At 49.9% G+C, this 24,414-nt stretch overlaps 8 protein-coding genes across 8 annotated transcripts; 3 read left to right on the top strand and 5 right to left on the bottom strand.

Annotated features, from left to right (window-relative positions):
• Positions 1-276: 276 nt before the first annotated feature.
• Positions 277-1,566, top strand: EDB91DRAFT_1173126 (uncharacterized protein). The gene is made up of 6 exons (XM_041320275.1): positions 277-509; positions 568-600; positions 651-773; positions 827-1,052; positions 1,102-1,146; positions 1,204-1,566. Exons 1-6 carry the CDS (start codon positions 349-351, stop codon positions 1,510-1,512), a joined length of 897 nt encoding a protein of 298 aa, XP_041170023.1. The 5' UTR covers positions 277-348; the 3' UTR covers positions 1,513-1,566.
• Positions 1,567-2,480: 914 nt separating this feature from the next.
• EDB91DRAFT_1271941 (cytochrome P450) lies at positions 2,481-4,415 on the bottom strand (the record flags this gene model as incomplete). Its single annotated transcript, XM_041324589.1, has 11 exons — positions 2,481-2,670; positions 2,733-2,855; positions 2,907-2,934; positions 3,001-3,126; positions 3,177-3,402; positions 3,453-3,632; positions 3,661-3,685; positions 3,738-3,863; positions 3,918-4,054; positions 4,103-4,199; positions 4,255-4,415. 11 exons carry the CDS (start codon positions 4,413-4,415, stop codon positions 2,481-2,483), a joined length of 1,419 nt encoding a protein of 472 aa, XP_041170022.1.
• A 919-nt stretch (positions 4,416-5,334) lies between these two features.
• EDB91DRAFT_1063473 (PIN domain-like protein) lies at positions 5,335-6,706 on the bottom strand (the record flags this gene model as incomplete). Its single annotated transcript, XM_041314619.1, has 6 exons — positions 5,335-5,808; positions 5,864-5,990; positions 6,048-6,163; positions 6,215-6,464; positions 6,527-6,569; positions 6,610-6,706. The coding sequence occupies 6 exons, from the start codon at positions 6,704-6,706 to the stop codon at positions 5,335-5,337; spliced, it is 1,107 nt and encodes a 368-aa protein (XP_041170021.1).
• Positions 6,707-9,489: 2,783 nt separating this feature from the next.
• EDB91DRAFT_1240106 (6-phosphogluconate dehydrogenase) lies at positions 9,490-10,939 on the bottom strand (the record flags this gene model as incomplete). Its single annotated transcript, XM_041321961.1, has 5 exons — positions 9,490-9,760; positions 9,812-9,932; positions 9,981-10,416; positions 10,475-10,720; positions 10,757-10,939. The coding sequence occupies 5 exons, from the start codon at positions 10,937-10,939 to the stop codon at positions 9,490-9,492; spliced, it is 1,257 nt and encodes a 418-aa protein (XP_041170020.1).
• A 668-nt stretch (positions 10,940-11,607) lies between these two features.
• On the bottom strand, positions 11,608-14,374 carry EDB91DRAFT_1351202 (pyridoxal phosphate-dependent transferase; the record flags this gene model as incomplete). The annotated part of the gene is made up of 5 exons (XM_041326120.1): positions 11,608-12,001; positions 12,057-13,832; positions 13,878-13,986; positions 14,036-14,159; positions 14,205-14,374. The coding sequence occupies 5 exons, from the start codon at positions 14,372-14,374 to the stop codon at positions 11,793-11,795; spliced, it is 2,388 nt and encodes a 795-aa protein (XP_041170019.1). The 3' UTR covers positions 11,608-11,792.
• Positions 14,374-16,227, bottom strand: EDB91DRAFT_1173087 (uncharacterized protein). The gene has a single exon (XM_041320274.1). It carries the CDS (start codon positions 16,070-16,072, stop codon positions 14,636-14,638), a length of 1,437 nt encoding a protein of 478 aa, XP_041170018.1. The 5' UTR covers positions 16,073-16,227; the 3' UTR covers positions 14,374-14,635.
• A 1,402-nt stretch (positions 16,228-17,629) lies between these two features.
• On the top strand, positions 17,630-18,164 carry EDB91DRAFT_1173082 (uncharacterized protein). The gene is made up of 3 exons (XM_041320273.1): positions 17,630-17,808; positions 17,861-17,921; positions 17,986-18,164. Exons 1-3 carry the CDS (start codon positions 17,660-17,662, stop codon positions 18,061-18,063), a joined length of 288 nt encoding a protein of 95 aa, XP_041170017.1. The 5' UTR covers positions 17,630-17,659; the 3' UTR covers positions 18,064-18,164.
• Positions 18,165-20,755: 2,591 nt separating this feature from the next.
• On the top strand, positions 20,756-22,874 carry EDB91DRAFT_1173052 (uncharacterized protein). Its single transcript, XM_041320272.1, has 5 exons — positions 20,756-21,109; positions 21,383-21,500; positions 21,657-21,840; positions 21,894-22,045; positions 22,105-22,874. Exons 1-5 carry the CDS (start codon positions 20,987-20,989, stop codon positions 22,734-22,736), a joined length of 1,209 nt encoding a protein of 402 aa, XP_041170016.1. The 5' UTR covers positions 20,756-20,986; the 3' UTR covers positions 22,737-22,874.
• Positions 22,875-24,414: the final 1,540 nt, after the last annotated feature.

The raw sequence follows: 24,414 nt of genomic DNA, 5'->3' as shown, positions 1-24,414 counted from the left end.
CACTCCCGCATCGTGCAACAGGCACATGAGGAGTTTGGTCCTGCATTCGATGCTCATTTTACTTACCGGAGGGGAGGCAGAGAGTATGTCATGACCAAGCCATCCGCTATTGCAAAAAGGTACACCGAGTTGACAGGCAAAGGTTTGGTGTGAAGGTGTTATAGATAGGATTTTTCTTTTGCGCAGTACAAATTTTACGAGAATGGGAACCAGTAATACGAGTATCAGTGCCTAATGGTCAACAGACATGCAACTTGTTGCCATGACTCAGCCGGCGGCCCACCAAAGTTGAACTAACACCACATTTTACTCAGTCCAAGCCCTGACAACAAAGTTTTCTATCAACCTATGGCTGCGACGGTTGACTCCATGCAATGTTTTCCTGGTTTATGCGGGGTGCTTTCAGGGTCTGCTACTGGCCTCGAGATAGATGAAATTGAAGAGGATGTTGCAGCGGAACAAGAAACTATAATTGAGCCCGGCGCTGGTCTGAAAACGGCGAATACTGGGTCAATTGATACTCCTGATTTTGTTAAATTGCAGATGACGCTCATGGAGGCTTCCAAGGGTCACAGATGGCACGGATGCTGAATACAAAAGGTGGATGCTTTTCAGCAACTCACCTGACGGGTCACTTATGCTCTTTGCAGGTTAATGAATTCATGTGTCTCATTTGCTATCAGGATCCGCCTTCTGGGGCCGGATGAGGAATTCTTCAGCAAGAGACCACGGGCTGATGCTCCTTTGGTAATTGTAGCCTGGATTATGAACGCGTGAGTGCCGCTTGGAGCCGATCTGTCGTTCTGATGCTGACATTTCATGGAAGCTGCGACTCCATTAATCTTGACGGCACCACAAAGCTGTGTTCCCAGGAACGGGGGACATATGGACATGCTCAGAAAATGCGAGCCTCAATGACCTATGGCTTCGGTAAGCTGAAGGGTCTCGGAAACATGCCATGGCATGAATCCGATGTTGGTGCCACCATGGTTGGCAACCCCTCAATCTCGGTTGAAGTTTCATCTTTCATGTGTTCGCTGCGGAGACGCAAGGTAGTGCTTTGTGATTTTGGCTGATTTGAGGCTGATCAAACTGTGCTAGGTTCAAGCTGGTGAAGTTGCAAACAGTGCTCGTGCTATAACATCGGTGAGTCACGTTGAATATTTTAATATTTCACTGGTGAAAATTTTACAACTCCTGCAGGAGATATTACTCAAATTGTACCACCACAACCGCCTTCCTGAGAACTGGACTGTCCAGCCGTATCAACCTGGCGAGCGAAAACCTGCAGGAGGCTCTCGTACTTCTGACAGCCTGGACAACTGGGGTGGTGGGCGGGTCCGAAGGCTTCTGCATGCTGCATATACAGTGGCATTCTTATGTATGTTGCGGTTTGATGAGGTCCTCAAGATACAGGTTCATGATCTTCGTGTGGCAAACAATCAGGTTGTGTTGTACCTCCCCTTTCGCAAGACCCACCAAAATGGAGGTCTGTGTTCAATCTGTATTTAAATTGCGAGCTGTGATTGAGATATATGATTTTAGATATTAAACCCTTTCATCTCTGGACCCTCTCATCTAATGAAGCCCATCTCTGTCCTACGAGAGCACTTGCCGCTTGGTTTGATGAGTCCCAGATAACGACGGGCTATGTTTTCCGAAAAATGGCATCTGGTGACCGGATAGCAGTGGCAAATAACCCTATGGTGTGTAATTAATGTGTACCTCGATGAAAACAGCTAAAGGTGCCCTTCTAGTCTTCAGAACAGTTCTTAGAGCTGTTTCGAAACAACCTTCTCGACATAAATATTGACCCTGCTCCTTATGGCACTCACTCGTTTCGTCGGGGGGGCTGCCAATATTTGCATATAGAAAGGCGGTGGCCCTTGAGAAGGATTTGTGAGTGGGGCGGGTGGAGCACTGAATTCACCAACATGACAATAGTCAAGTATCTTATCTCCTCGAATGATGACCCTGCAGAGCCAAGGGACCATTTTTTCAACCCCAACCAGCGCCCAGCTGTCAAGTGTCCGCAGTGTGGCCGATGCTGCTTATGTGCTTGATTGCAGTAGGGCAAAGGGTATGAACCTTGACATCACAATAGTAGCCTCGCTTCCTGTTGTACCCGAGACCAAACCAATAGTAGTAGTTCATAATACAGACGAGGTTTGCTGGGCTTCCTGCCGCGATGAAAAGGTACTGTCAGAGAGATTCAGAGTGGAATGCTTGACGCACGCAATACTGATGCTTTTATCTCCATCAGCCTCACCTAGTGCTGTCGCATTGTCTCGAACTGATTCTACAAAGACCATACTCCATGTCGCATCTACCACAGACACCAAAATGAATATGATTTCAGTATTAAGCCGAAGAGCCGCTCGCACCAAAATACCAACGAAAGTATTACATCCCAAGCTCACATAAACCGCGCTCAAGATCAAGAACCTACAATCCCTCGCCATACTTCCCCATCACCCCCCTCAATGCCGCCTCATTCCCAAACCTCGGTTCAAAACACGCAGCAAACGGCTTAGGATGCACAATAACACCATCCACAAACCCGACTCATCAATTGGGTTCTCAGGGTCCTGCGTGATCTTGAAAGACCACAAGAGGAGCGCAGCGTTAATGAAGATCGAGCGGTTTGCTATATGTTGTCCTGGGCAGATTCTGCATGTTGCACGTCACATTTTAGTATGTAGGCAACTGGGTTTAATATCAGGGACAAGTACCTGCGTCCAAAACCGAATGAAGGGAACTTGAGGTCGTCCCGGATTTTGCCGTCGGTGTTGAGCCACCTCTGAGGATCGAACTGGTCAGGGTTGGGGTAGACGCTTGGGTCACGGGAGATTGCCCTGTTGAAAGGTGATCAGTACAATATCGCATAGAATGGATGTTAGTCGTACCAGTGGTTGCCAAAGACGATAGCACCTTCTGGGATACACGTATTCTTCTGCTCAGGCAGTTAGAACAAAAAAACATGACAGAGCACTGAAAAACGTATGTATGGGATATCAGTCAGCGCACGGTGTGTGAATCCGAGAGTCGTCATGGGTCTCCAGCGAAGACACTCCAGCATGAACGCTTCAATCTGCGGGAGGGAGTTGTAGTCGTCGAATGTGGGAGCTGTAACAAAGTTGAGATTTCACTCAGATGAATAACGATATTCGACTTACCTCTGTCACGACTAATGACGACGTCCAGTTCTTCTTGCACTTTCTCCTGAGCCTTGGGATAGCATGCAGAAGCCATGACGACAACCATAATCGCAACAGCAGTCGTGTCCGAACCGACGCCAAAGAGCGACCCAGCAAGATAAGCCATTTCTTCGTCCGAGAGCTTGTGCGAAGACTGGTTCTCAAGAAGATAGCGAGCAAACGAGGGACCAGCTTTGCTGGTCGCCTATGAAGAACAGTCAGGTACTGATGAGGAAAGAAGTGGAACCAACCAACCAATTCTCTCAAAACACGATCAAGCTGGTCATGGAAGAGCTGACTCTCTTCCCTTCTCCACTGCTCCAACTCGGTTCCATATCCCGGAACGTATTTTAATATCGGGTAGCGCTCTACCAGTAATGCACCAGGTCGCATGAGCATCTGGAAGCGCTTGAGCATTTTCTGGATGACGATGATCTCGGGGGGTCGACTTGCCATACGTGACACGCAAGATGATGGAGGCGGTGTAGCTTGAGTTGAATGCATAAGTGATCATAAAACAACACATTGAGTGCAACATACCGATTCGCAGCTGCTTGGTGTCCTTTAGGGTTATTAAGGATATCGAGGATGACATTACGGGCAGCATTCATCTGGATTGGCACATAGGATTCTGCAGCTTTCGCTTGAAGGTGAGTATGAGCCGCTCTGAATCACATAATTTCAGTAAAATAGGTCGTTAAGAGGAGATCTCAACCCAACCTGCGAAGTCTGTGGAACTGCTCTCCTGCGGGTGCAAGGATCAAATGCAGCCCGCGCGACAATATCTCTCCTGCCGCAACTGCACGAGGACGGTCGGCTAGTAGACTACCTTCTTTCTCCATTATATCGACAGATTCCTGTGCAGGTGAGTATGTACTTGGTGACCAGTATTGGAACCATCTTACCTGGTATCTGCCAATGATGACCATGATCTTAGGCCCGATCCGAAGCGAGATGATGGGTCCATAGGTATTGATCCATTCTGCAAACTGCTGAGATTGACTATGATGTGTTTCCCGTTAGTGTCCACATAGAGTTTCGTATTTTATGTACTCACTTAGTTCTTGGCAGAGGAGTTCCGAATAGCCAATTTCCAGGAGGACCAGGAGGAAGAGGCAGGCGTGACTTTGAGCGTATCTTAGCGCGGAGGAGCTTGTCGGCGAGAATGACAGCGACTAATGCTCCTAGGGCCTTGAACCCAAATGTCAAGTCGAACATCCTCTAATAGTTTATAAGGGCAAATACAGTAAAACTTAGTACAAGAGAGAGGACGGAGGAATGAAAGGTACTGACCGCATGGTGCAGCAGCTGAGTTTTATGTCGGACGAGGCTGACAGGCGCTTGACGCTGACCAGTGCTGATGGGAGACCAAGCCTATTCAAGGGTGATGGACTGACGGTTAGTGCGGCTTTGGGACAGCTCAGCCAGTTGTCATGAGACGCAACTCGTATGACAAATTGACAAATATCGATGTCCTGATCCACCGCGGCGTTCGCAGTGGAGATATCCAACTTGCTGGAACAATTGAAACTTCTGGTCAATTGAGGCGCATCCAGTATATGTGATGGACACAAAGCTTCGGACGAGATACAAGTACAGTATGTCAAGATTTGTATCAAAGAGTGAGATCAATCAATTCACGATCATCATCATCACCTGTGAGATCAATTATAACACCGTCTGCGGGCACTGCTTCATCTTCATCTTGTGTGAGGTCGATGACGCTCGCAGAAGAGGCAGCAGCTGCGGAGGCCGCACCTGCAGATGACCCATGGACCACGCATGATGTCGACAGTGAATTAGTCTATCCATTTGTCAGCGTGAATGATGATGGTGTTGTTGATAGACATACCTCAATTTGGGGATCACCTGAAGACGACAGGAACATGGTCCGCACCCAGCAGTCATAGATTTGGTCAGCGAGCCATACTCGAACATACTTATGTGAGTCATCCTGACAGCCTTCAGCTGACCCCTCAAGCAGCCGGAGTGTGGCTTGCTTCAGCGTATCAGTGGGTACATCACTGTTGTGCCCCAAAAATCCTGCAAGTGCCTTCTTCGGGCGTGATGCACGGCTGAGAAAGACAGCCCTCGTGCAGCCCGAGCCAAGCTCGATCTGCATCTTGTCAGTATATGTTCAGATAGAGCAACACGGTCCACAGACCTCATTGCTCATAGGCGAATTATTCGCAAGGTCCTCCAGAAGCTCGTGCAAGATGGCAACAGGCCAAATGGTAGTGCGGAAAGTGCCGAGAAGCTTCTTTGAGTCCCAGCCCAGGAGCTGCTGAATAAGAGACGCAAGTGAAGTGAGGTTAGGTGGGGCCGGGGTTCGCAGTTTGGGCAGCTCAGTGAGTGGAGTTACTGTGGGGCGTGCATATAAATTAATGATGCCCGGATTAGGGAAGGAATCAGAGAGTGAGCGAGCGAGGGCTGGATGCAATCGGCCCATCTTTCCAGTTGGATCACTCGCAAGGTGATATTCAGCGATGTTCCGCCATTGCTGGAGGGACCGGTCCTGGTTGCCACCGTGCATAGCACTGCATAGCATACTATTGTCCATGCAGCGGGCCAGACCAAGTGCGGTCTCACGTCCGCACCCTGGAAGACCATTCTGAGACAGATGTCAGTGAGAATCAATGTTCGCAGAATGGCGGCTGAAGGCTTACCTTATCATAATCACCCCCACAGCAAATAGCAATGGTAATGAAAGCGTCACCAGTAAGAGAAGGGTCAACTTGCTCCCGGATGGTGCCGATGGTATATATCTTGATGGTGTCGGACAAAAATGTCGAGCTAAGGCAGGAGGACAGGGTCAGGAGGACACAGATGTGGAAGAAAGGCAGCACCTACTTTCGAAGGACGGTTTGGGCACCAAACACGAAGATATCACAGTCATCTGTCATGACCGCATTGATGACGCCAGCCCTATTCATCAAGGCCAGCTGCGCCTCAGCTTCCCCCGCAGCCTGGATACCAGGCTTGAATAATAAGGATAGAGGTGGCGAAATTAAACGCACCGTAATCCACTGAGTGTTGAAAGCATCCAGGATGCGCTGTGTTGGCTTCACCATCCAGTGTTCATTTGAAGACACCCTATGTCCTCGTTTAACACCAGGCCGCTGGTCACCGTCATAGCAGAAGATAAGCTGCAGTGGATACCGGGCAAGTCGGGCAAGTCGGAATAGAAATGTTCGAAGGGCGGGATTCTGCCCAGTCTGAGCATGTGCTCGGTGCCACTTGCCTTGTTGGCACTGTTCGAACCATCCGCTGGATCGTAGTAGACATTTAGTGTCAAATGTGGACATGGCCGCTGATATCCAAATGCTAACCTTGCATCAACCCCCACCACATAGGGCAGGTGAGGGGCGGGTCCTATGTAGCGGCCCTGGAGGGCAAGAGAGATGACAGGTACCATTTTTGCAGCAGGCTCGAGTAACTGTAAAGCGACTGAGGTTTGAAATCCGGCAAGCGGCAGGTGCACATACCTCCCACAGGCCGTTTATACCCATGATGACAAGTAAACCCTCTAGTTTATTGCTGCGCGCTGGTGTATCTGAGCTAGTACCCAGATGTGCACAGGAACAAGTTAGCGTGCTGCCCCTAAACAATGCGCATTTGTTTACCTATGTTTGCCTTCAAAGGAGGGATGCGGTGTTTGGTCGCAATGAGCAACAAGAATGCGGCTGGTGACTGAAATATGGTGGGGGAATACGGTGATTTCAGCGTCTTGCAAGAACAGTGTGTTTTGTAATCTAGCGCCTGTACTAATAGTCACTTAAACGCATGAAAAGATGAATGTGTCCCTTAGCGAGTGCTAGTCAGACGTAGTTGAGCTGTTTACACCAGCGCTGGGGGTTCATGGACGGTTGAGGGTGAGATGTTGGGAGGACAACAGCGAGTTTTGATAATATAGCACCTGTACTAACAGTCACTTAGACACATGAAAAGATGAATGTGTCACTTACCTCTCGAGCACGCAGTTGTCTATGCCTGGGGCCGTCCCATGCTAGTAGATGCTAAACCAGCAAGCACCACATTTGATATATCAGACGTGGGATCGTCTTTAGCGCGCGTGCAACCGTCTTTAGCACACCAGGATGGTCTTTTTCTTTGCAGGATGGTGGATATGAGCGTGGGTACCTTGGTTTTTGCAGGGAATCCTGCACGTCCACTAGAGGTTTCTTGGGCGAAAAAAGACCCTCCCAAATGGCGTGACATCACGGACCCATCCTCGGAACCGCATGACACCTCCGCAAACTCAATGCGGGCGCAGTAGTAGCTTGATGCCGGCAATGGAGCAAGGCCTGGATTCCTGCATGTACTAGTCAGCACACATCTTCAATTCCAAACCATCTCTCAAACCGTCTCTCATTTTGAGGACTTGCGCTCCCATTCGAGATTCCACACTCCTTCCAGATCCAAACCAAACTCCATGCCCTCGGTGAGTGGACTACCCAGACCTATATACTTCCTCCGCACTTCTCGAGTGCAGACGCCCGTGACGTGAGGGCCGCATCACTGCGATGAACCAGAAAAGAGACGTTTGGCAGCGTCGGGACGACATCGTGCCCAACTCCCCGCTCCTCGTTGAATTCGCATGCCTTCCAGCTTCTAGCTGAGGGGTGTCGGGTGTCTCGTCCAGCGCCGATCGGAGACGATTTGTCAAACTTACGACAGTGACGATCGGTCACTGTCCGTCACTTCGTGACCGTCCGTGACTGGACCGTGGTTTTTCGTGTCGGCAGCTATACTTCTCACGGGGAACAGATACTTACCGCCCGCCGAGTACTACTTAGGTCCATACTTTTTGAACTTATCTATTCCTATACATCAATGGCCACGCCTCTATACATCACAGAAATCCTGCAAGTCATTATCGATTATCGCTGAACTTGGTTCAGATGATAAAAAATCCCTTGCTCGTCTTGCATGGTCCTGCAGAGCGTTCACAGATCCATGCCTGGACACCCTATGGCATACCATGGACTCGTTCTCCCCATTCATCCAAGAGGTGTACATTTCGCAATTATTAAGGTAGGGGAGCTCAGTGTTATATTACTGTGCAAATTTAAAATCTCAATGGTCAACATTAAGCCAGGGCCTTGAGACACTCGCTCGCTCCGTCGTTCGCATGTGTCCGGGAAACTGGAAGTCTTTTGATAAATACGCTCGCCGCCGCGCCGCGTTCGGGTGTACAGTCAGATGCTGGATTCCTCCGAAGCGTACAAAAGGGTCTCTACCATGCGTCGGAAACACCTGTTCCCCTGTTTGCATCACCTTGACTGGTACATCCATTCTTATTCCCTGGTGGAGTCTTGGTCGTTCCCTTTTTCATTGCGGTCCCTCACTCTCTTCCCGTTCCCTTTGATGAATGTGTCTTACGTGACACTGTCAACATCTGTCGTCGTCTTTCTGTGGCTACAGTAACAAACCTCATTGTTTCATTGTACTCGCCGAGGATCTGAGTCTGGCAGCAGTCGAATCCTCTGGTCTTTCATGCTCTGGAGACATTGATCATCCTTGGGGACCCCACGTCAGCGAGCTTATTCATCGCACATGTTGGCAGCACGCGTCTACGCGATGTGTGCTTCTCACCCGGAATTCAATACAGCACACTCTCGGACTGCCAGACGCTCCTTGCGGCCCTGTTCGAGAAACATGGGAAGTCACTACGGTTTTTTCGCATGCTCATTAATATCAGAGAGATACCTGGATACAGGCCTGGATAGTGCCTCTAATCAGTCCCGGGAGGAATTCCTAAGCGTATTGCGTCTTCACGTGGGCAGAAGCAGCATTGAGACGGTCGAGGTCGTTTTGCATTCCCGCCTCTTGCCTGCTAATGATTCCAGGCGGTCGCAGCTTTCAATCACAACCACAGTTCAATCCATTGATCACGTATAGACAGAGGGAAATATTGCAATACCGATTCAGTGCTAGCGCTAAGTACAACTGATGTAGCTCAGACTACGCACTTACATTCTCTCCCCTACGTTTAACTGTGTAGAACAACCGCATATATGTCGAAGCATTTGTGATATCAGATGTTCGTTCGAATCTGTTTCATGTTTTCCTCAAGTACAATGATTGTCCTCTAAACTTGGGGCAAGTTTGGACGAACAACTGGCTGCAGGCTGAAGTATCAATCGGTCGTAATGTGTGATCAAGAATCATATCTGTACACTATGCTCTCCGACACAGCGTGCACCGCCTTGGCGCTTTTGGTAACGAAAGTAAATGTAAGCAAGTCGAGTTAAAGCAGCTCCGATCCAACCATGTACCAGCACGAGCCCATCTACTCAGATTTGTAGTCGGGACGCAGCGACCGCACAACCTTGCCTGCACGCCAGATCTCCTGGTCGTCAATCTCCTTCAGCTCTTTGGCAAGATCTTGGCGGTACGTCGAGCGACCGTTGAATTCAAGAGACTTGCGGGTCTCCGTGCCGTTCCGCACGCTCTCGTACAACTGCTCGAAGATAGGGGTGTTGGTCTTCTCGAAGATGGGTGCCCAATCAAGCGCACCACGGCGAGCGGTGGTAGAGCAGGCGTTGTACATGTAGTCCATGCTACGAAAGGATGAGGAAAGGGGTTATATGTGAAGAGAAAAGTACACGTACCCCTTCTGTCCAATCAAGGGGTATAGGGATTGAGTGGCCTCCTCAACGGTTTCGTTGAAGGCTTCCGAAGGAGAGTGGCCGTTGGCACGGAGCACCTTGTACTGTGCGCAGAACAGACCCTCTGATAAACCGTCAGCTGAGAATATCTTGCAAATGTGAGAAAACTTACGGATAGCACCCATGAGGACACCACGTTCACCATAGAGATCGGAGTAAACCTCCTTCTGGAAAGTGGTCTCGTACATGTAACCTGAGCCGACAGCGACACCAAGAGCAACAGCCTTTTCCATGGCCTTGCCAGTGACGTCCTGGAAGACGGCTACACTGGAGTTGATGCCACGGCCCTCTTTGAAGAGGGTGCGGACAGTGCGGCCAGAACCTTTGGGTGCGACCAAGATGACATCAACATCCTTGGGGGGTATAACCTTGGTGTCTTCCTTGTACACAACGGAGAAACCGTGCGAGAAGTAGAGGGTCTTGCCCTTGGTGATAAGAGGTGCGACGGTGGGCCACGTCTGCGATTGTGCGGCGTCAGAAAGAAGGTTCATGATGATCGTGCCGCGGTTGATGGCTTCCTCGATGGGGAAAAGGGTCTCTCCGGGAACCTAATGAAATATCGATTTTACATTAGATGGCTGCAAGCCGAACAAGAGGCGAACATACCCAGCCATCTTCTATGGCCTGCGTCCAGCTCTCGCCGTCCTTACGGACACCAACGATGACATTAAGGCCGTTGTCACGAGCGTTCAAGCCTTGGCCGTGACCCTGAGAGCCATAGCCGATGAGAGCAAGGGTATCATTTTTGAAGTAGTCCTGGAGCTTCGCGAGTGGCCAGTCGCTGCGCTCATACACAACCTCCTCAGTGCCAGCAAAGTTGAGCGTCTTCACACCCCGGGCAGAGATAGCGGCCTGCATGCACTTATCGCGTCAGCGCCAATCACTCACATGATGTGCAAAATTTTTCACCTGCAACGTGGTTTTGCTTGAGCTGCCCGCCAAAGCCTGACGAGCAAGCAAAGAGTAGGACGCGGTCTGTGCAGGCTTAGCTGCAATTTTTGCACCGGCACGAGGTGCACGGCGAGAAGCAGCGCGGAGGGCTGAAGCTGAACGGGACGCGATGGAGGCCATGATGACTGGAGAAGGAAAGGTAACTGTCCGTAATTTATGAACCAAATTTTTGTAGTCTCAAGTAGTACCGAGTCACCGACTCGGCCGGCATTGTCCGATATGCCAGCAGAAGATCAAGTACATCAAAGATCACGTATATAAAACGTACATGACATGGACATGTCGCATCACAACTTCGTTTTCGTCATGAGTGTACGTACTAGATGTCCACTAGAGTTCGCGCATTTTGGGGGTAACGTCTATTACTCCACAACGCACAAATATAAAAAATTAATCCTTTGACAGTTCGATAGCCTGACATCGAAACTACAACATCTGCTAGTTATTTTTTCGAAACTCGACGTGTTGAGTCCGGCGGAGAGTTACCGCGCAGGAAAGTGCATTTGCCCTAGAGTTCGCGCACTTTGTCACACCATGTCACACATCTGCCGCAATGCCTTTCTTGGGATAGATTGTCACGTCTGAGGCATATTTCTTTTATTGCAGATGATCCTGACAAGCATGTGGCCCCAGAGAAATTTGTTTTAGTATTCTCTCATCGTGTATAACCATCATACGGCATTCCAGAATTTTATGTGGTGATCTGACATTTACAGCGAGCCTTCTATGCACAAAACTAGCCTCCAGCACCAATAAGTTGGCCATGGGACGAGATCTACTTTGATTTTCTTCAAACAAAAAACATGGCACTGTGTATTATGTTGGGAGGGAACCTAAATGCAACATACATAAGGATTCCGTGCAGAATTGCGTGTGCTAGAGTCAATGCGCGAACTCTTGGGATACACGGACTCATGGGACTATCTAGTAATGATTTGTAGAGCGCCTTGCTAATAACACGTGCGTCACTAAGCTATGAACATACGAGCCTCCACAACCGATCCTCCAATGCCTCGATAGTTGCACGTGAGGTGTTCAAGCTACTCATGAAATACGCCACGTTCCCTAGCGTCCTATAGTGCACGCCAAAAGGTGCTCCTCCAGGGGCTGGCGATGTCGATCCGTCATCCAGCGGTAATCGCATGCTCTGCAACAACGCCTGAGCCGAATGCGAAGCATAACCTGCACTCTCATCAGCCACATAACCTAAACAGCCAAGGAAAAGCATCAGCATTACCTGCGGCATCGTCCTTGAACTTGATAGCAAGTACAGTTCCCAGCGCCATCGCTTCGTCGACGATGTCGAGACGAGATATCGACGTGATGAAATCAGGGTCCCAGAAACTCCAGACTTTAGAAGGAGCTCCTTCAGGCGCCCATTTACGGGTTGCTGTCGCCCACTGATTGCTCTTTGCCAGCTCGCCAACCATATCGAGCGTTGCATTTGCAACCTGACAGCCAATGGCATGCGCCGTGTAACTATGTCCATGCAGCAAAGCATCAACTTTGCTCTCGCTATTAAACGCCTGGAAAATATGGTCGGACGCCAGTGTTACTGCCAAAGGCAGTATACCACCGGTGAGAATCTTGGCGTTCACTGAGATGTCAGGGTTGACACCAAGTAAAGGCCCCGCGCTTTCGAACCCTAGGCGGTACAATCCGACGAAGACTTCATCAAAAATGACTGGAAGAGCTGCAGGGAATAAGGTGGGGTCGCGGACGACGTCAACCATGATGCGTTGGAACAATGGATCGACAAAAATCATCCCTCCTGCGCCCATAACGATGGGTTCAAGGACCAGAGCGGCGAGCTTTCGGCTATTGTCCGCTTGAAGGTTACAGATGTTCTTCTCTAGATAATGCCTGTAGTGTTTTGCGAGCGGAGATGTCAGACGCTGCTCGACGTCATAGACAAGAGAGAGGGTTTCAAAACTTTCAACCGCCTGATGCTGCTGATCACCGGTGAGAGAGGACAGGGCAGGTGGAAGGGTGACAGCGACTTGGCCTTGCCGAATGGATACAGTCGGCGGCTCAAACCAATAACCCTTCGCTTCGTGCCATTCGCAAGTATAGACTCCCTCCTCGCAAGCATCCATAGTTCCGATCGTATCTCCATGATAACTCCCCCTCAGGCCAATAACCCCCAAGGACTTCTTTTCTGCAGAACTTAACTCGAGTCCTGAACTGACGATGAACGACCGCAAGGCCATTTTAAGCGCAACTTCCATTCCAGTGGAGCCGTTGTCTGAAAAAAATGCACGAGAAGCCCAGCCTTTACCTGGGCCTTGAAGTAGGCGTTCAGCGAGCTTTAGAGCTGGAAGGTGGGTTGCCTGCGGGAACATGACGTGACCGTAACGACCCGCCGCATTTGCAGCAGCAAGCGCTAGTGCTGGATGAGCATGCCCGACCGCTTGTGTCCACCACGAGGCAGAACTATCAAGCTGAGGTTGCAGGAGCGATGTCGGTTGCGAAGTATTTTCGGAGGAAGCGTCATAAACGCTGAAGAAATCTGACCATGCGCTGTCAATAACGTTGACGTCCTTCTCGTTCTTGACTAAACCGTGTTGCACGAATGGCCACCAGATCGCGTCGAGAGTTCGACGAGGCATGGAGTCTAGCTCTTGGATCCGACGTGCGTGACACGTATCGAGATGTTCGACTGCGGTGAAAATGTCGCCTTGAAGGCTGTCTGGAACGAGATTCGAGTAGTATTTTTCTGTCTTCGCGAAATCCTCCGCGGCATCATCGATCCGTGGGGGAGGAGGATCTAATGCCGTGACACGAGTACCTCGTTCAGCAAAGTACTGCGTGAGGTATTCGAAATTCCGATAGTACTCGTCGCGGAACAACAAGATCGCGTCCACGATGTATCCGCGTAGTAGTAGCGACTCGAATGAAGATATGGTTGATGATATACCGCCGAGTTTTGAGTCTCCAATTAAGATGGTAGGGAGAAAGAGCGGGCGATAGCTGTCAAGCTGGGTCGTTCCAGAGAGCGTTGGGCTATGGACACCTGCGCGATTCAATAAGAGGAAAGTGTTGTTGAATTAGTGCTCACCTCCAGCCGTCTCCACATACATGTGAGCTGGTAGACTCACAGCCTTGGCGCGCTTTCTAATGTGTTCTGCGACAGAACGGACAAAAGTTTCGTCGGAAGGCGCAGAAATCTTGTCACAAGCATCAGCAGATGATTATCATCGCAAAGCAACTACCCACTTTTACTCCTTGAGTTTCAGAAGCTATCTTTGCAGCAAGGTGCGGACTAACGGGGTCTCCATATCGGAACAAGCAATGAGCATCCACCAAATGCTTTTGCGGGCCAGCATGACGTTTGATATGTCTACAGGAGATCAGAGACGCGTCGAACGCGATGAAAGACACGTACTCGTCATCCGCGTCCTGCGGTGCGCCAGTGCTCACTGGTTTGAGATAAAACACGCGGTTGTTGTTGAGCGCCGACGCCCGAACGAGCGCGGTGGTGATGATGGTCTTGCCAACATCAGTGTTAGCTCCGAATACTTGATGAACTCGAAGGTGCTTGTAGAGATGGGTCATTTCATGGCAAGGTGATGTCAATCAAAGTAGATTAGATAAAGCACAAAGAGGTGCAACAACAAGGGTTGCTACTGTGCGGAAGTACACTATGTACGAATACCGTCGCGATCTGAATATCGTACTACGTCCGCAATTAAGTGTGAATCGTACGACTCGAGTATGGAATCTATGAGTACAATGCAGAGACCCTGTACGCGTAATGTATGGTGATCGGAGATGATGCGGAGTAAGTCCACTCAGGTATTAAAAGTAGCGATGTCGCTAAGTATCGCGGAGATACTCCTGAGCCCATGGCCCAAGCTCATCGTCGGCCATGGGAATGGTCACGCCGCAAGCGGCAAAGTGACGCGCGATGGACAACTTGTCAATGGAGTCAGCCATGCCCACAAAAGGCGCATAGCAAACATGGGGAGAGACACTGAAGGCTCCTCTCCGAAGAATATTGGAGTATTCTCCTGGCTCAGAGAAGAGCTCTGTGACGACAGCCATGTATTTTTGCCGTGCTTCGCGAGACTCGGGATCGCTGGGGTGTACTAGGGGGCGCAGCCGAGCTACCGTTCGACTGGCTTTCATATCGCACACGACGGGACGACCGTCGGCTTCGCGTCGGATGCCCTTGGGACAAGAGCTGGGATTCGCGGTATAGTATGACACCCAACACTCGACGGGGTCCTCGAGACGAGGGTTGTTTAATGGGGCAGATAACTTTGGCAGTGATGAGGGATGCTCCCAATCAGGAGTTCGCCAATTGGACAACAAGTACCGCTGGACTTCAGTCTTTTGGTCTCTGGGCGTTTTGTGTGCTTCTGAACAGAGCGCTTTGACTTTTGTGAGTGCGCTATAGTTCCCGGGCTGGTGTGCGGCTTTAATGAGGGATTGGACATGTTTGATGCTCTTGGCAGGCTTGGTCGGTTTATAAGCGGATGGAGCTACGACAGTCCAGCCCAAAGACGTAGGCGAGTCGTCTGATGTATGAAAAGCAGGGTCATCATCACTGCTCGGCTGACCCGTTGCCAATACGGCAGCGAATGAACGAGCAGCAACGCAGTCGGGTAACTGGGCTTGAGGGGAAGCAGGGGTTGTCATAGGAGGTGAGATCTGTTGAGGATAAAGGGGTGCTAGGAAGTCAAGGGAGAGTTGGTGATCGGGAGGATTCGTAACCTGAGCTTCAGTGGAGCATGGGGGATCGGAAGGGGGAGGGTCAACCTGAGCAGACTTTGTCGAAGAATGGCGGGAAACAGATTCGACGGAACTGGAGACATCGACTGGAGGGACAGTCTGCTGTCTCAGCTGGTCCTGCAGACGTTGTGAGTCTGCACGGCTGACCTCGAGCTGAGCGCGAAGGGTGCACAGCTCGTCACGCGCCTGGTTGCGCTCACAGCGATAGTGTTCAAGGTCATCGAGTAGCACTCTATTTTCCTCCTTTTGACGGCGGATGCCCTCTGATATGCCCTTGTTAAAGACATCTTCACGTGAGCGCTTCCGATCTTGGAAGGCAATCTGGAACGCGGGCTGATGGGACGAATAACTTGCGTCAGCGACATGCTTCATGTAGGAGGAGCAGACGTCGCATCCTGATGGGTGGACTATGCCATAGTCTTCAAGGTACTCCCAAGGGGAGAGTAGGGTGGGAACACCACGATTATCTCTATGTGAGACACGATAGGGCTCGTCATGAGATGACAAGGACGTGAACATAATTGGTCTAGATGATAGAGATTTCTGAGGGATAATAAAATGCGCACCAGGCGATCTTGAAGAAGTAAAAAAAAGGGTATCTAAGATGTGGCGACGGTGGGGACCGTCCCATGGTGGCGCAAGGTCAGCCTTGATATCCCTTTCAACACGTGCCTGCCTCGCGTTCAATGCAAGGCTGGTTATTTGCTAATGTTAGTTTCAGACGCTCTAGCAAAACAAAAGTAAACAAACACCCCACGGGGCACGTGTTGAGAAATAACGCTAGCCGAGTTTTGATTAACTTCGTTTTTCATTTTTTGTCCACATCAACGTTGAAGTTGGGTGGAAATGTGGGTATGACAACCAAGTTTCTTTTTCTAGTACCACCTAGTTCCCCAGATGAGTACATTGCCCACCAATGCAACATCTACTATCAACTTTTATCAACTTTTTGTTTCACGTTCCTCTCGCCTGTGACCTCACTTGACTTAGTGGGCTTCATTGCTGCCGTCTACAAATCCACGCAGCTGACTAAAAATTGTCAACCTAAGTCAGGAGACACTGGGGGAAATGTTAAACTCAGGTACATCTGATGACACGTTCGCTGGATGTTTCCTGAAAAGCCTAGTCTCCCGTAGTCAGCCCCTAGCAAAATGAAGACAGTCGTTCCTTCTGTAAAAAGCCGGTCTAATCACTTCACTCGCTTTGATGCAGTGATAAGGCAAGCATTTTTTTTATCTTACGGATTCCATACTCCCAACATTTTTCTTACCGCAAGCTTCTCGGAATCAACCTGCTTTGGTGCTCTGATGCAATCATCCTGGTATCCATGTCATCCATCCTACTCCGAGGCTTTTGTAACCACACCCAAGCAATAACTATCTTCAGCCAAGTACCCCTTGCATATCCTCGGCAGAAAGCCCCGGCACGATCGACATCGGCCTCATCGATGAGCCTGCCCATGCCTTCCGTGACGGTAGCCATACCTCGTTTTCAGCTATGAAGTTGTCCGGATGGCGGAGACGGCCCTGCATGACCACAAATTTTCATAATTTCTGGCAGGCCAAATTGCGGAGCGGCCTTCGGCTAGCAGTGTTATAAACAGTTAATAACCGGAACATTTAACACCTGTTTATAGACATCGACTTTTCAACCGTACCCTACGAAGTGCGGAAGACTAAAACTCAAACGTTGCGCAGGAGTTTTGGCATCTATGTGGCGGCCGTGCTGAGTCGCATCGATTCAAGGATAATCATATTGCAGAGAGCGTTGCTCGTCAGGTATATGCACGTTCATCGGACATTGTGACTTCCCAAACAACGCGAAGCCAAGGCTGCCTAGGAGCCGGGGATTCATTCATGCCCCGCGACCCCGCCGCGCCACACATCTTCCTTTGAGTACTTGCCACATTAACTTCTCATGACATTGACAAAGGTTTTTTCGACTCTGCGGAGATTATCATGCATTTTGGCTCAACCGTTTTCGCTTAAAGTAGGGCATCTCAGTAGCAAAGCGAGCAACGCCTTTACGTTCACACTAAAAGTTTTAGTCCATACAACACCTGCCTGCTACTATTACTTTGCCTCATTCCCTTCCACAAACTCCATCATGTTTACTTCCCGCACCATCATCTTTGCGTCGCTCAGCTTCCTCGCTGGCGCCAATGCGTGTGTACAGTGTCCAGCCACAGTGAAGGATGGCGTTAGTGCCATAAAAGTATACGATGTCACAACAGACAGCCAGACCACATTCTGCATGTGCGTTGCACCCACACACTTTCATTGAATAAATTCACTGATAGGCTAGCAGGTACTACAACTCGAATGACGCGAATGGCGACGGCCCAACAATATTCTGTCAGTATCACACCGTAAGTGCTTTCTGGATATTGTGCAGCTCATTGCTCTCGGTTGACTTGCTAGCGATGGCATCAGCGGAACGGCCAGTTTATAGATGGGCATAAGTCTTGTGCGCGTACAGCAACTGTGAAGGAGGATGACTGCCGAACGTGATGTGAAGAGCTAAGGGAGACGAGACACCCAACATAAGGAGCCATGTAGACAGCCGGGTGTACGTCCAGTAGACACCATCTATTACGAGAATTGTTCAGTGTTTAATACACGCACTGCAACAAAGTCATCCACAACCTTGTAAACCGCTAGGAGGTATTCGCCACAACAAAGACAGTACTAGTCATAGAGTTAGTCATATCTCGTAAAGCACAGATGATATCGACTTGGATCATGATCAAACGTGCCTTGGGTGCCGTATCTACATGCAATGCGATCTACTGCCAGCCCATTATCATCATTTCGCGAAATGTATAACGACTGCGTCTTATATAATGGATGGATGATTAGGATCGACTACTAGTTCGAGGGAAGGAAAAAGGATAATGCATTCCGCACTCTGCTCATCCGTCATCGTCGCTAGACTACCGCTGAAAAGCTCCAGGGGACACCCGTAAATTTGGCAGTGATAGAGCATCGAACAGGCCGGATAAAGGGCGCGCGAATGCCAAAGAGAAGGAATCGATGTGTATGGACCGAATTTCGGTGTGCGTGAATGGCTCTAAGATTTGTATGTGGTGAAATCCTGCACGAACCGTTGACGAGGAGAGGTTGGGACATAACTGGAGCAAGTGGAGGAATGCATTCGGAATATGTCGACATTTGTCAAGTGGGCCCATACGACATTGGAAGAAGATAAGTGCGCGACATCGAACTATGACCCTATAATATCGAGACTGCGCAGAGTGAACGGGAGTCGCGAGATAGATTGTGCGATAGTTGGAATGTCATGATCAAGCCCTGGTATGGTTCCTGAAGTGTTGGGAAGTCTTTCAACAAGAGTCCGCATCTGACCGGATGATGTAGGGCTGAAGAAGGCGTTGTAGCTTGGTTGAGTGATGATTTGTGTAGCACTCAAATGATAATGAGAGTGGATGTCCTCGCGCTCGGCGTTCGAGCTATAAGGTGTAGCAGAAAACTGCCCGCCGCCAGTCCCTGTCGTCGAATTCGAACTCCATCCACCACTGGCACCATAAACCGGGCATGCCCACAACAACATCCCTCCATCGCCGACATATTTTGCCAGTGGTCAGCAGTGACCAAAAACTCAAATGTTGCACAGGAGTTTTGGCATCTATGGGGAGGCCGTGCTGAGCTTCATCGAGGATGGTCATATTGCCGAGTCAGATATGTGCACGTTCATCGGATGTTGTGACTTTCCAAACAACGTGAAGCCAAGGCTGCCCAGGAACCGGATATTCATTCGTGCGCCGCCACACATCTCCCTTTGCAAATTTGAGTACTTGCCACATTAACTTCTCATGACGTTGGCAAAATTCTTCTCGAGTCTGCGGAGATTATCGTGCATTTTGGCTCAACTGTTTTCACCTAAAGGAGGGCATCTCATGCATCAGCAAAGCGAGCAACGCCTTTACGTCCACACTGGAAGTTTTAACCTATAAAGCACCTGCCTGCTACTATGGCTTTGCCCTCATTCCCTTTCACAGAATCTATCGTGTGAACTTCCCGCTCCATCATCTTTGTGCTGCTCAGCTTCCTCGCTGGCGCCAATGCGTGTGTAGAGTACCCAGCCACATTGAACGTCGGCAGTCGTGCCACGAACCTATACGGACCCTCCTAAAATCCGATCAGGTCACATTTTGCCAGTGCGCCGCACCCACATATCTTCATTGAATAAAGTAACTGATAAGTCGGCAGTTACCATAACCCGGATAGCGAGGGCTCATCATTAAATGTCAGTATTCCACTGTAAGTGCTTTGTGAATATTTTGCAGTTCATTGTTCTCGGTTGACATACTAGCGATGGAATCAGAAAAACGGCCAGATTGTAGCTGGGTATCAGTCTTGTGCACGTACAGCAACTGTGAAGGCTCACTGCTGAACGTGATGTGAACAGGTGGGGGAGATGAAACACTCAACAAGAGGGGTAATGTTCGTCTGCAGACAACCGGGTGTCCGCCAGTAGTTAGACTGCATCTGTTACGAGAATTGCCAAACTCACACCAACCCCCTATTAGAATACTTCCGCCCCGGGTAATGATAAGTACTTACAATCATGCCGAAAACCAGCCTATCGATGTCATGGTAATCAAGCAACCTCACCAGGATCCCAGTCCACACTGCCCAGTCACGACTAATCACGTGAGACTAAAGTCATGGATGTCCCAAGTCAGAAGTGGAAGGGTGGCAATTTGACACTCAACGACAAGCAGACTTGTTATATGCCTGATCAAGATGTGCTCGTCTTCTCTAGTGTAAGAGCGTCCCTCAGTTTGCTTGCCAGAAATGTTTGCCGATGATATCACACTACTTATTGATGAGGGGTAATAAAACGCGATCTTGAAGAAGTAAAAAAGGGTACCTAAGATGGGGCGACGGTGGGGACCGTCTCATGGTGTGACGCAACTTTTTGAACGCTGGTATCTGCAAATTATTTGCTAATGTTAGTTTCAGACGCTGTAGCGAAACAACAGTAAACAAACGCTCCACAGGGCACGTGTTGCGAAATAATTAACGCGAAGGTAAGCTACCGGTCATGGCAAGGTCATAGAGAGGCCTGGGTCGGTGGTCAATCGGTGGTCGTGATTAACTTCGTTTGTAGGCGCTGAAAGCATGCTTAACTGTGGCTGTGTAGTGTGACGTAAGCAGATAGCACGTGGTTGGCGACGATCAGGTCAAGGGCAGGTCTCACAGCGAACTCACACAACGTCTCCAAAGTGTCCAACAAAATCACTAGTACTGCTGCGGACAAGCATTGCTATACCTTCTGATACCATACTCTGACCAATTTACCCGGCTGATTTGCTATATCCATCATATCCCGCTTTCTTACTTTCTTATCATCTTCTTGGTTTTACTTTCTATACCCGAGAGCTTTCAACTACCCGGAGCGTAAACAATCACGATGCCATTCATGGAGACGCTTCAAAACGGCCTCGACCGCGTGTTACCAAGGAGGACAAAGTCGAGCGCAGTACCACCAGTGGGCATAGGAAATGGGCGTGGTATGGTCAATTATGAGGACGACGTGAGTCTTGTAGCCTCCTTACTTTGTTATAAATTTCCGCTCTACTCCTGTACCCATACATATGCTGCGCTTCACCGCTTCTTGAAGTATTTACTTCTGAGATTTCAACCATTTACGTAATACAACCACTTTCCTCTATGCCTCTTCATGGACCAGTCTGGAACACTGGTCTTCCTCCTCTTCTTGCCCCTGCTATGGATTTTATGGCTTGCGGTCATTTTTGTTGTCTTCCAGTGTCAGATGAACCATGCTGACATCTTCTGTGGCTTTTAGATGATTATAAGCAAGCCTGCCATCATATTCCACATATCTCAGATATTCTTCAACTTCCTCGCCATGGCTTGTTTTGCCAGCGTCGCCAGCTTCCAGGCAACGTGGAAAATCGGGCCTTGTGAGTTTTCTTCTTATCTTCTTTCCATGTTTACCCTTCCAACCAACCAACTTTCCCATCACCGCCACCGTCCCACTGGGTTATTCCACCCCTCCGTCATTTTACCATTCCAAATGGTGTTCTTTCCTTCAATGCAACCGTGCTGACTTGACTTAGCGGGCCTCTCGGGCTTCGCGATCTTTGTAAGCGTCTCAGGAATATTCCTAGCACTCTTCCTCCTCTTCGTACCCGTCGTGTACGAGAAATACGACAAATTCACGCGTCTTGCCCGTGCCCTCAAAGAAGTACGCGTCGGCTTCATCCTCGTTGGCAGCGGATGTATCTTCAGCCTGCTTATCGCGTGCGTCTTCATCTTACAACCCCTAGATGCCGCGCTAATACCGGGCTTTACAGATTTGTCACGACTATCTCAGCGTGGACAGAGGCTGGGTGCAAAAACGCGGACAATGACCCTCATGCAAGTCTCGGCGATTCGTTTAAGAGCGCCCTTCCTGGCTGGTGCAGTACGAAGAAAGCAGGCGCCATCTTCTTTTGGCTGGCGTTTGGTGCGTTTCCGTGTCGTGCTCCATGCTTTGTTTGCTGACCCCATCTCTCTCTGTTTCAGGCTTCTGGCTCGCCTCCCTCGTCTTGCTTTTCATCGATTGGCGCTCAGGAAACCTTACAACACCACCACGCGACCTCCCATTCACACGTCCCGGTGCAGATATCGAGGAGGGCGAAGAAGAAGAAGAGGAGGAGGAAGGTGGTCATACATACCAGCCCGTCGCTACCAATACCGCACCCACATACCCCCGTCAGTCGACATACGACAACTCCAATGCAGCAGCATCACCATTCGCCGACTCCAACCGACTTTCAACCGCACCAACCAATGCCAGCACCACCTACCTCTCGACCGCTCCACCCTCCACCAACCGTTTCTCCGTCGCAGACTCAAGCGCCAATCGCACATCAGCATATTCCACTGCGCCTACCACCACCACCGCTCCCACGACGAGCACGAGCAGTTACCCTGCTTCAAGACCTAGCATGGACGCGTATGGCGCGTTCTCGGACCCAGCCCCGAGTGGGTTTGGTGGTGTATCGACGTCGTACGCACCGCCTCCGTCAGACCCTGGGGCGCCGCGAGTGAGTAGGACGATGCAGTATGCGGACCCATATTCTGCTGTGCGTGCGTCGCTGGCGACGAGTGCAGCACCAACGGCTTATGAGGCGCCGTACACTGGGTACCGATAGTTTTTTGGGGTAAGATGAGCTGAGATTTGTGTTATGGACTAGTAATAGTATCGTCGATGTTTGCGGATATTCCGCTTGATCTCCTCGTTAGCGCTTATAATTTACGCTCCGTGATGGCACTGGAATATGTATTATCCATTTGCATTGCAGCTATGTTGAAACTGTCTACCGAGACTTGGGGGACTTATCGGTGTCTCTTTAGTCACCCGCTCTATCAAAATTTGACAAACATCCTCTTGCACCACAGATCATGTCCCAGCGGTACACCACCGCTAATTGACTCATCAAATTCGCTGCCGCAACATCTTGAAGACCTGTAAATAGATGCGGTCCAACGAAGACTGTTACCTGGACCGGAAGTTCACGTTCGCCCTACGTCGGTCGTATGCAGTCTTTTCTTCTTTTTCGTCTCCTTTTTGTCCGAGTCTCTGAGTCTTTTCGCTTCTTCGACTCGCGTCCACGAGAACAAGGCGTTGGGCTTTCTGCTGTCTGAGGAGAGGGGGTGCCAGACGAGACTTCTGTGATACGCTTTGAGTCGACACCAGCCTCACGCTCTCTGTACCTGTAGTCGAACCACTTCCGGTATCGGTAGTACTGGAGAGTTCATTAGTAGCCGCAGTCCAGTCGAGTCCTAGCGTAAGCTTGGAATTACGGGCGGTGTCCGATGAGCTTGAGCTCCTCCATGTCTGCCTTGAGCTTTTCCGCACTTCGACGTAAGATGCGGTCCGAAGTTTCCCGGAGGACATTTGGGGGGTCACCGACGTATGCAACCGTGAGTAGTCGTTTGAGAGTCGCTGGAACCGAGGAAAAGGGCGCGAGTGTCGTTTAGTACATCGTCGGGGTCAGAATTCTGCAAAAGCTGTATCCTATTTGTGCGTGCAGAGATGCGAAAGGTGACAAGGCGCGAGACGATTGTACCGCGAAGGGATGGTAGATATGTCAATCAACCATGTCAGCAGCAGTGCGCCGCGAGGGTTCGAATCACGGCAGCATACTTGAGTTGGGGGTGCGTAGCCTTGACGGATTCAAGGCGACCCCTTCACTGGTGTGATGTAAATTCTGAGGTAGATGATGCCTCTCCGTCTGCGGACGCAAAGCACAAGCTTCTGTACGAATAGTGAGATTGAAACCATGCATTCTCCCACGCAAGTAGTGTACTACTTAGTGTATCCGGTTAAACTGGTTTTGACTGGTAGTTCCGAAGCTCAAAAATGTCACCTTGGGCATGGAGTGGTACAGCGAGGAAGACAGGTGTCAGCTAAGATGTCACGAAAGGTGGGATGCAGAGAGTTATGTAGCGCAACGGACAGACAGACCCGGACGGCCCCAGCCGGACACAGTCGGACGGTCTTGGTCCGAATGTCTGCTTACATCATACTACACAGCCACTAGAGTCATGCATGACCTCCTATATTCTTTGCTGCTTGTCACTGCATGAAGGCCTTCGACGAGAAAAACATGGAAGAGCTCGTATACGGGATCGATGTATCATTCCCAACTCCTTCACTCGTCTCTCCTGTCGACATCAACCACTCAGAATCCCTCATCCATCGACTGCCAGTGGAACTTCTACAGGGGATATTCTTGCTCATCGTCAACGACGTGCCAAACTGTCTTAGTATTTTCTTATTTGAAGAAACTACTATATCGGCGAATTTTTCTAGTCCTCCCCTATTGT

This window comes from Suillus paluster (genome assembly GCF_016628075.1).
Source record: "Suillus paluster strain FC165 chromosome Unknown EDB91scaffold_150, whole genome shotgun sequence".
In the NCBI taxonomy this organism is placed as follows: Eukaryota; Fungi; Basidiomycota; class Agaricomycetes; order Boletales; family Suillaceae; genus Suillus; species Suillus paluster.
This window is presented reverse-complemented; position numbering and strand designations above follow the sequence as displayed.

What these genes read in the sequence shown, in the direction of transcription:
- EDB91DRAFT_1173126 (XM_041320275.1), top strand. Translation starts at nt 349, where the DNA reads ATGGCTGCGACGGTTGACTCCATGCAATGTTTTCCTGGTTTATGCGGG. An exon ending in CTGAAAACGGCGAATACTGG is followed by an intron (nt 510 to 567) that starts GTCAATTGATAC and finishes GAGGCTTCCAAG; the next exon opens with GGTCACAGATGGCACGGATG. An exon ending in ACGGATGCTGAATACAAAAG is followed by an intron (nt 601 to 650) that starts GTGGATGCTTTT and finishes TGCTCTTTGCAG; the next exon opens with GTTAATGAATTCATGTGTCT.
- EDB91DRAFT_1173087 (XM_041320274.1), bottom strand. Translation starts at nt 16,072, where the DNA reads ATGTTCACGTCCTTGTCATCTCATGACGAGCCCTATCGTGTCTCACAT.
- EDB91DRAFT_1173082 (XM_041320273.1), top strand. Translation starts at nt 17,660, where the DNA reads ATGTTTACTTCCCGCACCATCATCTTTGCGTCGCTCAGCTTCCTCGCT. An exon ending in AGCCAGACCACATTCTGCAT is followed by an intron (nt 17,809 to 17,860) that starts GTGCGTTGCACC and finishes ATAGGCTAGCAG; the next exon opens with GTACTACAACTCGAATGACG. An exon ending in TATTCTGTCAGTATCACACC is followed by an intron (nt 17,922 to 17,985) that starts GTAAGTGCTTTC and finishes CGATGGCATCAG; the next exon opens with CGGAACGGCCAGTTTATAGA.
- EDB91DRAFT_1173052 (XM_041320272.1), top strand. Translation starts at nt 20,987, where the DNA reads ATGCCATTCATGGAGACGCTTCAAAACGGCCTCGACCGCGTGTTACCA. An exon ending in AACGTGGAAAATCGGGCCTT is followed by an intron (nt 21,501 to 21,656) that starts GTGAGTTTTCTT and finishes GACTTGACTTAG; the next exon opens with CGGGCCTCTCGGGCTTCGCG. An exon ending in ATCTTCAGCCTGCTTATCGC is followed by an intron (nt 21,841 to 21,893) that starts GTGCGTCTTCAT and finishes CGGGCTTTACAG; the next exon opens with ATTTGTCACGACTATCTCAG.